The 18,975-nt window shown below is 44.1% G+C and overlaps 1 protein-coding gene across 8 annotated transcripts in view; it reads right to left on the reverse strand.

The window, feature by feature from the left end:
* ARHGEF7 (Rho guanine nucleotide exchange factor 7) overlaps positions 1-18,975 on the reverse strand; it is a 232,028-nt gene that overhangs the window by 196,941 nt on the left and 16,112 nt on the right. For 6 of the 8 annotated variants that reach the window (XM_032764967.2, XM_032764968.2, XM_032764971.2 and 3 more), the window contains exon 2: positions 6,032-6,118. In XM_032764967.2, the coding sequence (XP_032620858.1) occupies positions 6,032-6,118 (87 nt within the window). Of the gene's footprint in view, positions 1-6,031; positions 6,119-6,208; positions 6,275-18,975 lie in introns of those variants that run through there. The other 2 variants (XM_075061488.1, XM_075061486.1) reach the window with 1 other exon arrangement.

The following is an 18,975-nucleotide window of genomic DNA, read 5'->3' on the forward strand; positions in this document are numbered from 1 at the left end:
GGGTTCCCCCGGAAGGTTTTGGGGGAACAGGAAGTGTGCCAAACACTATTTTTTGGCTGGTGGCAGCGTTATCAGATCTAAGCTAGGAATTAAGCTTAGAAAGGTCCATGCAGGTCCCCACTTTTTGGATGCTAAAGTTCAAAGTGCGGAAAAAACCTTGACATGTAGCCACTGATAAGGAAACCTTTCTCAAAGAATGCTCCCAGACCAGAGATCTTCTGACCTAGAATTGCAGTGTGGGCACTAAGAAGTTTGATTATGCATGCATGGCTTTAGCCATAATGTGGAAGAAGCAAATGCATGGATTGCTGCAGAGGCTTTACTTGGTTTATTGTTATTTTAAATGCACACTTTCCATTTCTTTACGCAGACTTCGGGGTTATATGAACTTTTTGGAAGTATAAATCAGGACATATTTACTTCTGGGTGGACTCACTCCCCTTCTTTTCCAGTTCCTCCAATGCTTCCCCCTTAGGAGCTCATCTGGAGAAATATAAAGTCTGCACACTGGTTTAAAAATACACCTTCTCAAAAGAAAAACTGATTGTGAGCTTTCTCCTCTGTGAGCTCTGGCTCCAAATTCAAAAAGCCTGCCCCTGGTCCCAGGAAGATTAATATAAGGAGCCCTCTGCAGTTTCTGGGCCCTTTCTTATCAATTTTAGAACCTTTGCACTACAAAGGTTTGTATTATGGTGAACTGGAAGAGACTCCTGCACCTCTTGTTCTTTATTTTACTGGAAAAGACCTGATGAGCAGAGTCCCATTAGCCCAGCAGGTGTGACATGGCTGCCCTGCAGCACAAGCAGAGTCCCATTCTAAATTCAGATTTAGAAATTAATTTTCTTTTCGTTTCCTCCCAACCCCCTATGTTTTTTCTTCATTTGGAGTTTACAGATACGTTGCAAAATAATATGTCCGGAGCACACACAAAAAATTAAAACTCTTGCTTGCTTTAAATAGATACAAAAGATGAATGGGAAACCCACAACTGCACTCCATGAAAGACAGACAGACAGTCTGGTTGTTAGGAAACAAGCCTAGGATGTAGAAAATCTGGGTTCGATTCCCTCTTCCACCAACTTCCTGTGTTACCTTGGGCTAGTCACCTAGCCTTTCTGTAACAGGCATTACGAGCACTGCCCTAGTGAGATGTCCAGCTGCTGGAAAAGGAGGACAATGCTGAATACTTACTATTGTCCATAAACCTAATACTTCACCTTGTACAACCCCTTCTGGCTGATAAGCTTCAAGAGCTTCCATCTCTCTCCCTCTACCAAACCCAAGAGCGTTTAGAGGTGGGCAATGGAGCTCTAAACCCTGTCTTTACTAATAACTTTTTCCAAGCTGAAACACAAAAATTAACATGATTCTTGTAAGTTTCATTGATGCCTCAAGGGTTCTGAATAACAGCAGCAAAACTGACCATGGGCTTGCTAATTTCATTCCATTGCTGCTTGGCAAAACTATGAGCAGCACCACAGGCAGTGTACTGATCTATGGATTAATGAAGACAACACTGTGACGACGCGGTTCTGGCGGGACTCAACTGAGAGTGCCAATTCAGGACCAATTACTTAAACAGGGCAGTCACAGCCCTAGGCTGGGGTTTTTCCACCTCTAAGGCAAACCAAACCAGCCAGACAAAAATGACTTCGGTTTTACCCCACCGGCTAACCCCAAGTCACACAAGCAGTTTCCTTAGACACTCCAGCTTCCCAGTATCACCATCAGTGCCACTCGTCCTGGGAATGAATGGTTATGAAAAGCAACACCCCACTAAAAGAAAACTGTTCTCTCGATCCCAAAGGACCAAGCCCCAGACCCACGTCAATTCAATATGTTTATTAGAGAATATTTAAATAAGGATGATACACAGAGTTTGGCATGTCAGTATTAGTCAATCGGGCAATCACACAGAGTACGGGGGGACGCTGGTATTTGGTTAGGGTTAAGCATTATAGTAAATACAGTCTGTAAGTCCCAATGCGGGGGTGTACGTGGGTGGGGTCAAAGTATAGTTAGGAGAGCAGTGAGGGTACACGCTCCCATTCCCTAATGGTTAACACATAGTCCATGATTTAAGCAAGCAGGCCAAGGTAAATGGAGACAAAGGGTGACCCTCACACAGGGAATCAGATCGTGGGTTCAGGACTCAGGGGATGTAGTTTAGTAGGGGGGTGTAAGGGTTTCCCCTCCCCTCCCGGTGGGTGCGTGGAGCCACATCGGCTCACCCCTAGTACTGGCGGTGGCCGGTGATGTGTTCGTAAGATACACAATCAGCTGTGCCAATCTTTAGAATCTTAAAATCGTAAAGCTTTATTCATTAAAAGGAAAAGAGATGAGAGTATGAAGAGCTAGAATTGTTAAATTGGAATCAAGTTACATACTACAGTAATGGCATGAAGTTCCTAGTTTCAGGCTTGTCGCCTGTGATGGAAGTAGAACTGCAGGGTTTAAATCAAGTCTCTTGGAGAACATCCCCGCTGGATGGGTCATCAGTCCTTTGTGCAGAGCTTCAGTATTGTAGCAAAATTCCTCCCAGAAAGTAAGAAGAGCAGGATTGAAGAACAAAATGGACGATGAGGCCCTTTGCCTTATATAGACTTTTTCCAGGAGTAAGAACCACTCCTTTGTTCCTACTGTGAAAATTTCCAAGCAAAAATGGGAGTCTGGCAGTACAATAGGCAAGTTCCTGCTCACTCTCAGTGAGACACAGGTGCGTATCCGCCCTTCTCTCGATGGGGACACGACTCAATTGTGTAGTTGATTGGTCCTTAAATTGGCCATACAAGCAGGCCTAAGCCAGAACTAACACCAACTTGTCTTGGGGTGTCCACCCAGAAACACAGCATCAACTTGTTGAAATACAGACAGTATAGATCCAATACTCATAACTTCAACTACAAAATGATCCAGACATACAGACAGCATAATCATAACCAGCAACCCATAACCTGGTCTTAGACACCTTATATGACCCCCCTTTACATAAGATTTGGTACCACTACAGGACCTTGGTTGCAAATCATGTTCTATATCGTCCCAGTTTAAATCAATAACATCACAAGCACTGCATTGATTTAGATTCAGAAGTTATTCTTTATAACCATATGGGATAAAAACTTTTTTTCTTAAAGAAAGTTTAAATTCTACATAACTATTGCAGGTCCGCTCAATTGCTAAGGAAAGCTTCTCAGTCACCAGGGCTAAGGAGATTTTTCAATCCATTGTGATGCCACATGAACACTAAATTTTTGACATCACTGAAAAAGTCAGACACACCAGGGATTGGTTATATAGCAAAATCTACAAGTGATATGCAAACATCCTGGTAATCTGCAATGTCAGGAAAGGAAATATAGAAAATGCCCATGATAAGTATTTTATCTAAAACATAATTAAATTATTTTAAAAATGATAGACCAGGGATTGGCAACCTTTGGCACACGGCACGCCAGGGTAAGCCCCCGGCACACCAGGCCAGTTTGTTTACCTGCCGCGTCCGCAAAGTCGGCCGATCGCGGCTCCCACTGGCCGCGGTTCGCCGCTCCAGGCCAATGGGGGCAAGCGCCGCTTCCTGCGGTAAGGTTCCTTAAGAGTTTTATTAAATTCTACACATCAAAAAAAAAAAAAAATGTCACTGGACTTTTACTGAATTAAGTCCTATATGACAAGTCCTCATCATCTAAAAGCAGTTTTAGTAAACAAAATTAATACAACTTGAATTTTATCATTGAAACACTACACGCAGGATCTTTTCACCTGCCAAAATAAACTTTATATCTATATGTCAATAAAGCCATAAACAAATCATATCAAGTCACTGAACAGAATTTTGCCAACTTTCTGCAAATATCCCTCCCATTCTCTTTTACTGGTAATGAAATAGTACACTCCCACACTCCTCAATCTTTCTGAGGAGGAAACGACAAGAAGTTAGTGTTCCCTTTGTCTATCCAAAATCACAGTTTTAACAACATGAAACATCACCAGATGAAATTCTCCTGCCTTAGAAAAGGCACCACAGGGCCTACTCTGAGCCTGTAAATACTGTTTACAGTCAGATACAATATCATTTTAACTGCTTCTGTAAACTGGCTATGGGCACTCACTTCTAATAAACTCTCTTGTTAGTCTCTAAGGTGCAACAAGTACTCCTGTTCTTTTTGTATACAGTGTTTTTAAAAGCAGAGGACCTTATGCATTATACACATTTAAAATGAATCATGAACCACAGGGCCCTACCAAATTCAGGGTCCATTCTGGTCAATTTCATGGTCATAGCATTTTAAAAATTGTAAATTTCATAATTTCAGCTATTTAAATCTGAAATTTCAAAGTGTTATAATTGTAGGGATCCTGACAGAAAAAGGAGCTGGGGGGGGAGTGTCACAAGGTTATCGTAGAGGGAGTTGTGGTACTGCGACCTTTATTTCTGTGCTGCTGCTAGCTGCTGCACTACTTTCAGAGCTGGCCAACTGAAGAGTGGAGACTGCTGGCCGGGGGGCCCTGTTCTGAGGGCTCAGCTCTGCAGGCAGCAGCACAGAAGTAAGGATGGCATGGTATGGTATGGTATTGTCACCGTTACTTCTGCACTGCTGCTGGCAGGGTGCTGCCTTCAGAGCTGGGCATCTGGCCAACAGCCACTGCTCTCTGGCCACCCAGCTGTGAAGACAGCATGGAAGTAAGGGTGGCAATACCACAATCGCCCCCTAAAATAACCTTGCAACCTCCCTGCAACTCCCTTTTGTGTCAGGACCCCCAATTTAAGAAACTCTGGTCACCCCTGTGAAATCTGTATAGTATAGGGTAAAAGCATACAAAAAAAACAGATTTGACAAGGGGGAGACCAGATTTCACGGTCCATGATGTGTTCCTCATGGTTGTGAATTTGGTAGGACCCTAACTATAACCAAAGTTTACCCTATCCACCTCTGAAGTGCAGCAACCTCTGTGATGGAATGAATACCCCAACAGAGCACCTACCTACAATAAATACCTGAGATCAGGAGTTTAACCAACACGGCTATCCCTCTGATATTCAGTTTGGAGAGTAAATTTAAGTAGGAAAAACAAAACTTGTCAGATCAGAATCTGGCCAGTGGGATCTTGAATAATCACACGAAATCAGAAACTTGATATAACGTCTCACTAAAAAACCCATTCAAAGTACACTCCAGCACCACGCTGAGTGATTTGTTCAGCATGGACTCAAGAGAAGACAGTAGCACCATCACATTCGTCACCTTTTACAGATCAGTTTTACCTTTAATGGCTACCAGCAGCATCCACTTCCCCATACAGAAATGGGAACCCTTTTCAGATCACTGTTCAATGGCTTCCTCACCTCCTGGGCCACAGGCAACTCCAAGGACCCCACCAGTAGCTCTAGGAAATCCCCCAGGACCAGAAAATGCCAACATAAATCACTTCAGGCAGGGCCGGCTTTAGGCCGATTCCCCCAAATCAGGCCCCGTGCCCGTGCCTAAGAGGGCCCCGCGTCCTAAAGAAGAGTACCTAACTTAGGTGCCTTTTTAATTTTTACTCACCCAGCAGCGCTCCGGGACTTCGGTGGCGGGTCCCTCACTTGCTCTGGGTCTTCGGCAGCATTTCAATGGCAGGTCCTTCGGTGCCGCAGAAGACCCGGAGCGAAGACCTGGAGTGCCCCGGGGTGAGTCATCCCTGCTGGGCCCCGTCGAAACTATTCGAATCGGGCCCCGCACTTCCTAAAGCCGGCCCTGACTTCAGGCCTAGGTGCTGGAACTAACGGTGCAGGGGGTACTGGCTTGAAGTGGTTTCCATCATATACAGAGTTTACAGCTCGGTTCAATGGCTCTCAGTGCCCCCACTGTACGAATTATTCCAGCCCCGCTGGAGGCAGGAAATTTAACCCCAAGAGGGGGGTGGGGGTAATGGGAGAAAGGGGAACACATTCTGCAACTTGCCCGGAGAATTCAAGGGGCCCCAGGGAAACCACAAAAGCCTGCGTGCCCAGCCGGGCCCCAAACCCCACTGCCCAGCCCAGACTCACCTCCAGGCGGAGGGAGGCGCCGCAGCCGCGCAGGAACTCGCGGATGTTGCTCAGACACTCGCTCTCGGTCCGGGGCTCCGGATAAACCTGCAAGAGAAGAGGCGCTGGGTGAGAGGGCCGCGCTAGGAGCGAGGGGGACCCTGCTGATCCTGCCGCTGCTGATCCTGCCCCACTCACCCCCCCAGCTCCCTCCGCAGGCGGCGGCGGCTGCTGCACGGGGGCTTTGACCCGGGAAGTAAACACGGAGCCAGGAAATCACGTACGGGCCGGGGAGGGGCCGAGGAAAGTGCAGGGCCTGGTCCCTGCCTCCTTCCCCCATCGCTGTGCAGCGCCCGGTGCTGCTGTCCCCAAGCCAGAGTCTGGGGCTCAGCCCGGAGCCAGGCAGGGGCAGCGCCTCCCCGCCAGGCAGGATGGGTCCGGGGCCCGGCTGTGCTCCCAGCCCCCGGCGCTCGGGCCGGCTTCGGCCAATACACAACATGAAGCAGGAACGGGGGCAATCGCGCTGCTGTGGTCGCCTTTGCCTAATGGACAAACTTCGCGTGCAGCACCATCAGCGACTAACCCCGCCGCCACCTGGGAGCGAGCCACTGCCCAGCGCCCCTGCCGGGGGTGGGAGATAACATGCCTCAAACATACACATCTAACAGCGCAATTTGCTCTCTTTGTAAAAAAAAAAAAACGGTGACTTTCCCTGAGCCCCGTGGAAAGGAAGCCATGCCTTGGAAAAGATACTGAGTGCAACACAACTTCCTGCTGCACAGCATCTTTCAAACACACTGAATCTGCAAACAGAGTGGGGTTAGATCCTGAAGTGAATGGAGCCAGGCTGTTCTGCACCTCACTCAGAACTTTACAGTAGTGCCCAGGTAGGACCCAGAGGCCCATTGTATTGGGGCACTGCACTACCATATAGGTAAGAGAGGGTACTTGCCCCCAAAGAGTTTTCAACCAAAGGCACTAGTCCTGCAGTCTGATCCAGACAGACAGACCACTGTACCTGTGCAAAGGCCCATTAAGTTGATTTTCCACTGAAATCAAAGGAGTCCATACACATGTAGCAATCTGGCCACTTGGATTAGATTGCAAGATTGGTGCCTAAATTAAGACACAAGTGGGTGTAACGAATGAAGCAAGGGAAGACAAGGGTAACAGTGACAGAAATGTGTGACAACAAAGAGCAGATTTGTACGATCTTTATCATTTTCAGTAATGGCAGATAAAAAATCCAGAGCACACAATACAAAAAACGTAAAGAGATAATAGTGACCACATGAAAAACTGATTGTACCATTAAAACTCTTTTATCTGTAAGTAAAAAAGACCATATTTGAAATCATGTCTGCTACAATGTCTAATCCTGCAAGATGCTGAGCACCACCATCTCCCACTGAAGTCAACGAAAGTTGAACTCAAGGGGAGAGGAGAGTGATCAGCGCTTCTCAAGAGATGCTCAGTATCTTGTAGGAGACGGTCCTTTATTTCTGAAGACCAAGACCTGGAAATCTCAATGTGTTCGCTGGTTCAGAACCAAACCAACATCCAAAATTCTGACATTTCAAAAACAAATAATTTTCATTTTATTCTTGTAATGGCTCTACAGACAAAACTTTAATTCAAATGTCAATTAAGAATGCAATTTAATGTCAGGGAACATAAATGTAGTCTGCTCTTTTTTGTGTATGCAGCACTCCGTTTGACTCCAATTTGCACTTCAAAATCCATCCGTATGTGAGAGGAGAATGTGGCCCTATGCCTTAAAATCATGAGTGGAAATCCCAAGAAAAACTTTATAGCAAAGCATCAGTATCAAAAAGCTAACACCAGACAGTGGAATTTAACAGAGATTATTAACTAACTTTGTTTGCCCATAGACTACCAGACAGCTGTGATTTCTGAAGCTTGCAAAGGGGAAAGACTTGACTGAAATAAAGATTTTTTAAAAAACAGAAGTGTCTGTGCTCCACAGCGAATTATCACTTATTACAGCCCCCTTACTCATAGAGTGGTAGCTTAGACACAGTCCTGTAAATGCATAAGCACATGCATACCTCCACATGTAAACAGTCCCATTTGCTTCAATAGAACAACTCACATGAGTAAAGTTCTGCATGTGCTTAAATGTTCGCAATACCAGGACCTTACTTCACAAATAATTCTATTGATTTCAATGGGAAAATGTACCAAGTAAGATACTGCTCAGCTTGAGTAAGGATGGGCGGAATTGAGCCCTGAATATGTAGCTCTATTTGGAAGGAGGAAAAACATTGTATGCAAGTGCAACATAAATGGGAGTTGAGAGGGCTGAGCACCACACAAGAATTGTCCCTTGGATTATAAACGACTTTAGGCAGTGACTTTTTAAAAAAAAAAAAAAAGTAATCTGTGTATGTCATGCATGCTTATGGCACTATAGACACAAGTATAATTCTTCCATTAGACTTGAGGTTTCCCTTAGAATATTTAACTCCTGAAATGCTGACATCAAGTTCTTTTGGGCAGGGACTGTGCCTTTGTACAGTGCCAAGGACATTTTGGGGTCTATGCTAATTTAAGTAAAAGTCAATAAAAATGGATGATTTGCTTGAATCAGGAAAATCTGAATTATCAGAAATACTTACTCACAGTGAGCTTCCAGATTTAAAGTTTAAACTGTAGTGAAGTCGGCCTGCAATTGGGGAATGACCATAAAAAACAACCAATGCCAACACCTTTCGATCAGGATCCAAGTGACATCAAGCAAAACGATTTGAGGTTTAAACCACATGTTAAATTTTTAGGGAATTCTGCATCTAAACTTCAGCACTCTAAGCCCTAAACCCTTGAAGATCTTTAAAATACAGGGTCTGTAAAAACTTCGGGAAGGTGTTTAAACTATTGTTTTTGCTAATACTCTATTAGACATGATTGCCTGCTTAATGTTTTTACTTTCATGTTTGCTTATCTTTCAGCAGTCAAAGGTTTCAGTGTTTCTATATTACATTCACTGAGTATATTCTATACCAGGGGTCGGCAACCTACAGCACACATGCCAAACACAGCACGTGAGCCGATTTTGAGTGGCACGCAGCTGCTTGCCGTGGTCCCGGCCCCTAGCCCCACTCAACCGCCCCGCCCACCGCTCTCCCCTGCGGGGGCAGGAGGCAGAAGCTTGGTTCTGCAGCAGCCAAATTTCTCCCTCCCCAACTTCTTCCCCCAGCGTGGTGCTTTCTTGCTCTGCCCCCTCTCCGTCCCTGCACCAATCAGCTGATGGCCCTAGCGAGGGGAAGGGGGAAGAGCGGCAGCGTGTACACAGCTCCGTAGAGGACGCAGAGAGAGGTAGGGACGGAGCCTTGGGGAAGGGGGTGGAACAGGGCATATCCCTTCTAGCCCTCTGCAATGAGCTGCTCAGGGCAGGGGGTGGGAGCACCCCAACGAGCCAAGCACCCTCTGCCCTGACCCCCACATGCACTCAGCATTCTGCCCTGCACCCCTCACACCCCAAGCCCTCTGCCCTGATCCCTGAACCCCCACCCCACCCCAGCCTTCTGCCCTGAACCCCCCCACACACACATCCCCAGCCGTCTGCCCTGACCCTTGAACCCTCCACACACCCAGCCTTCTGCCCTGATCCTGAACCCCCAGCCCACCCCAGCCTTCTGCGCTGAACTCCGTCCCCCAGCCCTCTGTCCTGACCCCTGAAACCACTCCCACCCACCCCGCCCCAGGTCTGGGGTCCCTGCCGCAGGCCCTGCTCAGCCCACTGCCTGCCTAGGTGAACAGAACCCCAGGCTGGCAGCGTAAGATCAGTGTTTTAATTTAATTTTAAATGACGCTTCTTAAACATTTTGAAAACCTTGTTTACTTTACATACAATAGTTTAGTTATATAATATAGACTTATAGAAAGAGACCTTCTAAAAACGTTAAAATGTATTACTGGCACGTGAAACCTTAAATTAGAGTGATTAAATGAAGACTTGGCACAGCACTTCTGAAAGGTTGCCGACCCCTGTTCTATACCTATTGAAAATCAAAAATATAATTTAAAAACAAGAACATTTTCATAATGGACTACACTACACTGGCAGGAACCCCAGCAAGTAATTCTTTGGAAAAGGGAACAACTGTAGAAGAAAATGCCTGAAAAGGTTCATTAAGTTCATCCCTCTTGCATTAGTGGACTGTTTATTATACCTCCTAATTGTTTTGCCTAATTTACTTTTGGACAACTCTAACGACAGTGCCTCAAACTCCCTCAGTAAATTATTCCATCACCCAAATGAACACATAGTTAAAATATGTTTCCTAAAGTCTACCTTTCCCTTTTCTCTCCTATGTCTATGCTCTGTATTGTGCAATCTTAAATATTTTCTTCTCCGTGTTGTCTTTCAAGTATGTATAGCATGATCATATCCCCCCTGGGTCTTTTCTCTAAAATGTATACATATTAAATTCTCTTAATCTCTAGTCATAGTTTGTATCTTCTAATCCCTTTATCTAGGGTAACTATACGTTCCGTTTTGGCTGGGGCGGTCCCTTTTTTAAACCCGGTCCTGGCCATCCTGACTTTTTTTGGCAAAAGTGGGTATTTGTCCAGTTTGCTCTTGCCAAGTTGGCAAGTGGCTCAGGCCAGCCCTGCGTGGGGCTCGGGAAGCAGCTGAGGCCAGCCCTGCATGGGGGAGGGGAGGCTTGAACAAGTGGCTTGGGATAACCCTGTGCAGCAGGAGGAGAGGCTTGGGCTAGCCCCACACGGTATTCCATTTTCCCTTTGGGAAATATGGTCACCATACCTTTATCATTTCTTACATCCTCCTCTAGATTGTCTCCATTTTATCAAGATCTCTTTTCATAATAAGGAACCCCCAAAACTATGCACAGTGCAAAAATAAGAATGACACGTAACAAGCCACTATAAATCCAAGTTTCTCTCATAAGAAACAAATTCCTTGTCCATCAAATGATTCTTGTCTTGTGACTCAATCAGGATTATCTCTTTAACAACCAATAATCCTTATTCCTAGGCTCTCAACTAGCTAAAAACAGGATTCAGGAGTTTTAAAAGGATAAATGGACACAAGTCAGATATTAGGAATGGCAATATACAAAAACCTGTAGGAGAACACTTCAACCTCCCTGGCCACACTATAGCAGATGTAAAGGTAGCCATCCTGCAGCAAAAAAACTTCAGGACCAGATTTCAAAGAGAAACTGCTGAGCTCCAGTTCATCTGCAAATTTGACACCACCAGGTCAGGATTAAACAAAGACTGTGATGGCTTGCAACTACAAAACCAGTTTGCTCCTCCCTTTGGTTTCATACTCAACTGCTAAAAAGAGGGCCTCATCCTCCCCCTCCCCACCCCGATTGAACTAACTCGTTTATCTCCAGCCTGATTCTGCTGCATATTCTATACCTAGCCTCTGGAAATTTCCACTACATACATCTGACAAAGTGGGTATTTTCACCATGAGCTATATGCTCCAATCGTCTTTAGTTCTATAAGGTGCCACAAGACTCTTTGTCGCTTCTAACCCAGTGTAGCTGGCCCAGAAGTCACAGAAATTATCTCCTAGGTGGCTACAGTACCTGGTAACAGGACAAACAAAGAGTTCAAAAAGGATGCCATTAAATATGGCAGTATGGAGACAAGTGCCAACCAAGGCTTTGCAAAAATGGCAAAGGATTCCCTCCACCTCCGGAAGTTTAAACATGGGTCCTATGGCATTTTCAGAATGTTTTAGACTTGCCCAGAAGTCTCATCCCTGTCAAAAACATGCACCTTTCTAGCTGACAACTGTGCTTCCCTCCAAAGAAGAAAGACAGTTAATAAACCCTGGCAATTCTTTAAAAAGGCAGTTCCTTTTCTCTCAAAAAAGAGAAGACATTTCAAAGCCCTGCTTTACTGTTTGTCAGATCAATGGCACAAACATAGATTCAATTTTCTCAGCTGCATGGACAGAACTACCTTTGCATCTGCCAGGAAATACAAGCATCTGGGCAAATGATCAGAGATTCACAGACAAGAGTAAAGAGCCTAAAAATAGAAGCAACAACACCCAGTTATTACTCAGGGAATTCTTAAAATTGTGTGAAGATCCTTGCAATCTTCTTCGACAAATGGCTTAGAAACAGTGTGATACAAGGAATAAACTCAGAGAACTGTGGATATAATTTCAAAACGCATCCCTTACAAGAAGCTATAGGAAACTTTACCTCTCACACTCAGAAGTAGTCTTGTCCATGGATTATTTAAAACATGGATAGGAAACAGTAGGAATAAACAGCCAATTCTCAGCATGAAAGGAGGCCAACAATGGGCTGTCTTACCAATCACTAAGAAAGATGTTGTTCAGTTACATTTGCTAATTATCTAGAAGATAAGAGGCATAACAGAATCAGCAAAATAGGTTCATGACCCAAAATTATTTAGCTTAATAAAGAATAAATACTGTGCACACCTAGTCTGAGAAAAAAACATATTTGTAATTCTGTTATCACATCCCCCACTCCTTCCCCACTTTTGCCTATTGGATTATTCACATCTGTTATTAACCAAGGGACTATCTTTTCACTACATGTTGGTAGAACACCTACCAAATGGGGCCCCTGTTCCCTGAGTGGGGCTTGTAAGTATTTACAGTAATACAAATAACAGAGAATAGTAATAATTAGAAACGACAGGAATGCCACAAGGATCTAACAAATATTTAAGTAGAAATTGGGGCAACACAAAGGAATTCAAAGAGATAAATGCGAGGTAAAATATGTAGCAGGTGCAGCAGGGACAATTTAAACCATAAAATGGGTTCTGATTAAATGTTAATCGCTCAGAAATTATTATGGAGGACAGATGCACAGCACTGATCCAGAAGTGAACAAAAGTTTAGTATGAAAAAGATGGAGAGCAATGTGGTAAGTAATAGAATACTACATGATATATATAAACGGTACATATTCACCTTAAACAGAATATTACATTCAGTTTGGTGAATCTCCATCTATACTCTTCAGACAAAAAAACTCATCTAAAAGGACACAAAAGAGATAGATCATATCCAAAGTAGGCACGGTAGAGCTTCCATGCATGAAGAGATTGAACACATTACAATTATTTAATTTGGAAGGTGGAACAGTAAGGGAAGCTGTGGCATAGGTGTAGAAGACCATTATAGTTACAAAATGGAAAGAAAGCACTCTCATTTTAGTGAATGAACATTAGAAATTGCAATGAACGTCTTCCTGAAGACCCACTTCTTACTTCTGCTATACCTATGAAGAACTAAGTAAGTCATATACTTATTTCATTTATTTATCTTATGAGCAAACTGCTTATTTATAAGGCTGTTGATTAATCACAGTTAACTCACGTGATTAACAAAAAAAATTAATCGCGATTAATCACAGTTTTAATCACACTGTTAAACAACAGAATACCAATTGAAATTTATTAAATATTTTAGATGTTTTTCTACATTTTCAAATATATTGATTTCAATTATAACACAGAATACAAAGTGTACAGGACTTACTTTATATTATTATTTTTTATTACAAATATTCACACTGTAAAAATGATTAACAAAAGAAATAGTGTTTTTCAATTCACCTCATACAAGTACTGTAGTGCAATCTCTTTATCATGATAGTGCAACTTACAAATATAATCTTTTTTGTTATATAACTGCACTCAAAAACAAAACAATGTAAAACTTTAGAGCCTACAAGTCCACTCAGTCCTACTTCTTGTTCAGCCAATCACTAAGACAAACAAGCTTGTTTACATTTATGGGAGATAATGCTGCCCACTTCTTGTTTACAATGTCACCAGAAGTGAAAACAGGCATTCGCATGGGACTTTTGTAGCTGACATTGCAAGGTATTTACGTGCCAGATATGCCAAACACTCGTATGCCCTTTCATGATTTGGCCACCATTCCATAGGACATGCTTCCATGCTGATGATGGATTCTGCCTGATAACAATCCAAAGCAGTGCAGACTGACACATGTTCATTCACTCTTCCGAAAATGGAGCCTGTCACCCCAGGCATGAGCTGCCTGCTGCCCTTGGTAAGCCACCTTTTTCCCCGGATGGGAGGAAGTTTGTGGCCAGGGCCTGTTATGTGACTCCCATGGGGAAGGGGAGCACAGCAAAAAAAGTTTGGGAGCGTCAGCTCTGCAGGAACTATTGTAGCTGTATTATCCTCCTGCCTGCTCCTGTGTCCGTATTCTGCAGGGACCAGTGCTTATGAATCTACACAGTGGCAGATTCTCCAGCATGGCACCCCCAAGCTTTCCTAGTCCTCCAGTGACTGCTGCACAGGGTCATGTAGGGAGTATTCCATAGAGCTGAGCTGGAGAGACACCCTCCACAACCAGGGAGGAGGCAGCCGCACCTGCTTCTTAGTAGGTTTCAGAAAAGAATTAGACTCTTGCAGTATAATAATAATAATAGCATCTGCAGCTACAGTTAAAAGTGCCAGATCCTCGGCTGTTGTAAATCAGCAACATACAGCACCTGAAGGTCTGGTCCAAAAACTACAAGGGCTGGCCATCCTCTTGTCATTGACTTCAATAGGCTTTTGAATCAGCCCTTATATATGTAACTAATTTTTAAAAATGTAGGTTGGGGTTTTCAATGGGGTACAAGATAGTTACGCACCCAACTTCCATTGACTTTTCACAAGAATTGGGCACCAAACTCCTTTAGGATCCTTTGAAAAATCCCAGCCTAATTCATTCATTTTTACAAATAATGTACTTAACAATTAGTTCTCTTTTCAAACGCAGTGTCTCATCACATCTTATGGATAAAACTATATTGCATCTGAGGTGCTATAGTTCTTTAGTACTGATTTTAAGTGACCTGGAAAGTATATAAGAACATGTGTGTACACAGAGTTTGCAGAGATAATATGCATATCAGACATGCAGCAATGACTGTATGTTGCATACTTGCATTTCTGTATTGGAAAGCTCTGAAACGTAGGCTCAAGCACAGCCAGTGTAGATAGCAAAAAACTAAGTTATAATAACATTAGTAAATTAGGGATAGACACTACCATTTCACTAAAAACTCCAATGCACTTCTGTATCATCCTTAAAAGATTGATTCTATGGGGCTTGCACAGAAATTGGACCCGTTTTTAATTTAATCTGATGCAAGAAAATTATACTTTAAGACTCACACAGCAACCTGAACTCACCTTGTTAATTTGCACCCATGCTAACATTAATCAATATTCAGAAAAAACACTATATACTGTGCAGTAAGTAAAATACTGTTTTTCAATACCTGTTTCACAGCCTGATCCAAATCCCACTGCAGTCAATGGAAAGTCTCCATCTGACGTTAGTGGACTTTGGTTCAAGCCCTTATATATAACAGAATGAACTAAAGATGCCATGACAGCTTTAGCTAATAACGTATTTGTTTTCATTTGTTTCCATGTATGTTCATATTATACACAAAAGTACATTCAAAGAATGTTATTTAGGTTGCAAAGTCAAGCTCTTGAAAGTTAGGAAATATAACGTTTACAGTTGCCCATGCAACTTTAATTCTGCCCGCTTGTGGTTCCATCCTGTGTACTGAGGCAGGAGTCCTGTGAAAAAATTATGTGATTGTATAATTAATGACTGTATTTTAATGCCTACACCCAAGGCAGTCAAATTAAGGTTGTTCTGGCAACTTTTATCCTTCGCATTTCCTAATTTTCAAATGTTTGACTCTGCAGCCTAAATAACTCTTACATTGTAATTTTCTAAATGTATGGATTTTTTATTTTGTACAGCTGTCAGAAACCCTCACGCTGAATCATCAGCGGGGTTTGAACCATAACACCTGTCAGCATTAGAGCTACTACTTGAGCTACAAGGACTAACATTAGCTGCCAGCTGATTAAGGTTTATTTTTCCAGAGCTGGCACGTGAGGAGAGAAGTTGATGGGTTGCTGCTCCAGCGAGTGGCTGAAAGGAACCCAGCCTGTCTCTCCCAGACCAGGAGCTGAGGGAGCTCCTACCCCCTGTGGTGCCTCCCTGGAGGAGCACTGGAGCCATGACCTAGGCATTGGGGTTTATTGAGCAGGAAAGCCCAGCCCAGTTATCTTCCCTGCCTGCGCCTCTCCTTCCACTAGGAGCACCCTGGTATTCTCTCTACAGTGTGTACTGCTGCTTTTGTGGTGGCAGGAGCCCAGCCTCAGAACGTTCAATGATTTAGGCAGGCTGACAACATTTTCCTGAGGAACGGAAGGAGAGAAGGGAAATGGCAACTGTTAATATTTTATATCTCGGCCAGATCTGACTGGAATTTCACAGGTCAAAGAAAAGGCACTTCTGTAGCCTGGGGTGATTCCCCCTGATCAACAATGAAAAATTGGAAAGAGTCCAGTGGAGGGCAACAAAAATGATTACGGGGCTGGAGCACATGATTTATGAAGAGAGGCTGCGTGAACTGGGATTATTTAGTCTGCAGAAGAGAAGAATGAGGGGGGATCTGATAGCTACTTTCAACTACATGAAAGGGGGTTCCAAAGAGGATGAATCTAGACTGTTCTCAGTGGTACCTGATGACAGAACAAGGAGAAATGGTCTCAAGTTGCAGTGGGGGAAGTTTAGGTTGGATATTAGGAAAAACTTTTTCACTAGGAGGGTGGTGAAGCGCTGGGTTACCTAGGGAGGTGGTGAAATCTCCTTCCTTAGTGGTTTTTAAGGTCAGGCTTGACAAAGCCCTGGCTGGGATGATTTAGTTGGAATTGCTCCTACTTTGAGCAGGGGGTTGGACTAGATGACCTCCCAAGGTCCCTTCCAACCCTGATATTCTATGATCAAAGGTCTACGGCAAACACTGAAGATGTGAGAGCTTCTAAAAGAACAGGTAACAAGACCCCTTTATGATGTAAAGTGTTACACAACATAAATATAGGGGCTCTGCCAGTTCCCCCCATCATTATTTTAACACCTTGTAGGTTGTATTTACTGCCTCATTGTTACTTTGCGACCTAACTTCCATTCAAATGAATTCCTATTTCCTCCCCTCAGGCTCTTGAAAGTAAGGACTTTTTATTGTAATGGAAATATTTTATACAAACATGTTAGGGGATATCTCTGGCTTTGGGGTCAGAGATAAGATTAACATAACTGGTATGCTTTGTGATTCTTGATCAGTGATATTTGCTGCAAAATTTGAAATTTTGAAAGAAGCGGCAAAATTCAACATTTTGGATGCAGAATTCTCCATTTTGCAGCAGGCAGGCACTCCACGTTTTGTTTTCCTTCTCCATACCCCAGCCTGCCTGCAGTTGCCTCTTTGTCTCTACGTTTCCTTGAAAGGAAGAGCTATTTGGATTATTAACCTATGCTCCCACTCTGTTGGCCTTAAAAGGGTAGCCAGGAGGAAAAGGAGATTTCTTTCCAATCTTTGCAGCCATTAGCCCATCCAGAGCAGGACAGATCCAGCATATCATACAGGTTGCTCTGAAGAGCATGGGGCACTGGAACCACCACTGTACTTCTCCAACAAGGTCTGGAGGGAACTATACACTGTTCCATGGAGCCAAACTTGGATCTTGTTAGTGAGGCCAGGATTGCCAAATCTGACCAGGAGCCAGGGAGCAGAGCTCCCAAGGGTGCCAGCTGGAGTCCATTTCTGACCGGTTGTCAACTCTCATGATTTTATCACAAGCCTCGTGATATTTTGTGTTTTTCTTAAAGCCTCTGCTTCAGAACCAAGTGGCTGCATGAAAATCTCAACTTTCATTTTTTTAAAAAGTCATTTTTTGGAGGAAAGCTTGAAAAATGTGACCCCAACAGGCTCAAAAGCCAGAAAGTAAATAAAAAGAACCCAAGCTGTATTATTTTTGAAAATCTCAATTTTAAGTCATTCTCATGAGTTCTTTAGCTTGATTTTTGAATGTCTGGCGTCTGCACACCACCAGTAAGTCAAGGAGTCAGGACTGTAGGCTGGTTTAGGGAGCCAGGCAGCTGATACTGGCTCAAAGCTCCCTCTTTTCCTCCCACAGACGGAGGGTGTTCTGAGTTTGAGCTGGGAAACACTGGGGCAACTGAGAACCCACGAGCCAAGGAGAGAGGATCCCGTCTGCCCTCCTGGCAGGGAGAGGAAACGGCTGAACCAGGCCTGTCTGGATAGCACTATGGTCCAGGGAAGCAAAATGAATGAGAACAATACCAATAAAATAATTTGTCTCACAGCACAGGCAACAACTTCCTCCTTTCCCTGGGGGTGCTCAACCTCCAGTCCCACCCCCACTCCACCCCTTCCCCCAAGGAACCGCCTCTGCCCTGCCTCTTCCTACCACCACTATGCTCCGACCCAGTTCCACCCCTTTCCCAGAGCGTGCCCTGTTCCTGCTCCCCCGCATCCAGCATCTCCTGCATGCCGTGGAACAGCTGATCACAGTAAGCGGGAGGCGCTGGGTGAGGGGGGGAGGAGTTGATCAGCAGGTCCGGCAGCAGATGGGAGGTGCTGGGGATGGGGAGGGGAAGCTGGCTACTGGTGGGTGCAAAGCACTCACTAATTTTTTTTCCGTGGTGTTCCAGGATTGGAGCACCTAAGGAGTCAGCACCTGTGTCTTGCGGTATTTGTCACAAAAGTATTTTCCTCACTCAGTATTTTCATTGTTTGGGGAGGTGGGTTTCTCCATGACTCCTCAGGCCTCAGCAGCCCTGATGTTACCCAAGAGCCACACCCACCCTTCTTGACAAGACCCATTTTTCAAAGAAGAGCCACCAAAGCTCCCTTCTTCTCTGGCACACATACAGCACTTCCTTGGCTGACGGCACAGTTGCTTAAGTCTGGGGAACCATGGAGAGGAGCCACTGTGGAAACGGCAATGTACCACCCCTCTATCTGTGTCTGCTAGAGTCTCATCCCCTCTAGCCGCAGAAATGAAGGGGACAAAGGCGCCTTAAATGTGTTATGAATGAATCCTTAACAGCACCAAGCTGT

Source organism: Chelonoidis abingdonii, chromosome 1 (assembly GCF_003597395.2).
Source record: "Chelonoidis abingdonii isolate Lonesome George chromosome 1, CheloAbing_2.0, whole genome shotgun sequence".
NCBI classification, from domain to species: domain Eukaryota; kingdom Metazoa; phylum Chordata; order Testudines; family Testudinidae; genus Chelonoidis; species Chelonoidis abingdonii.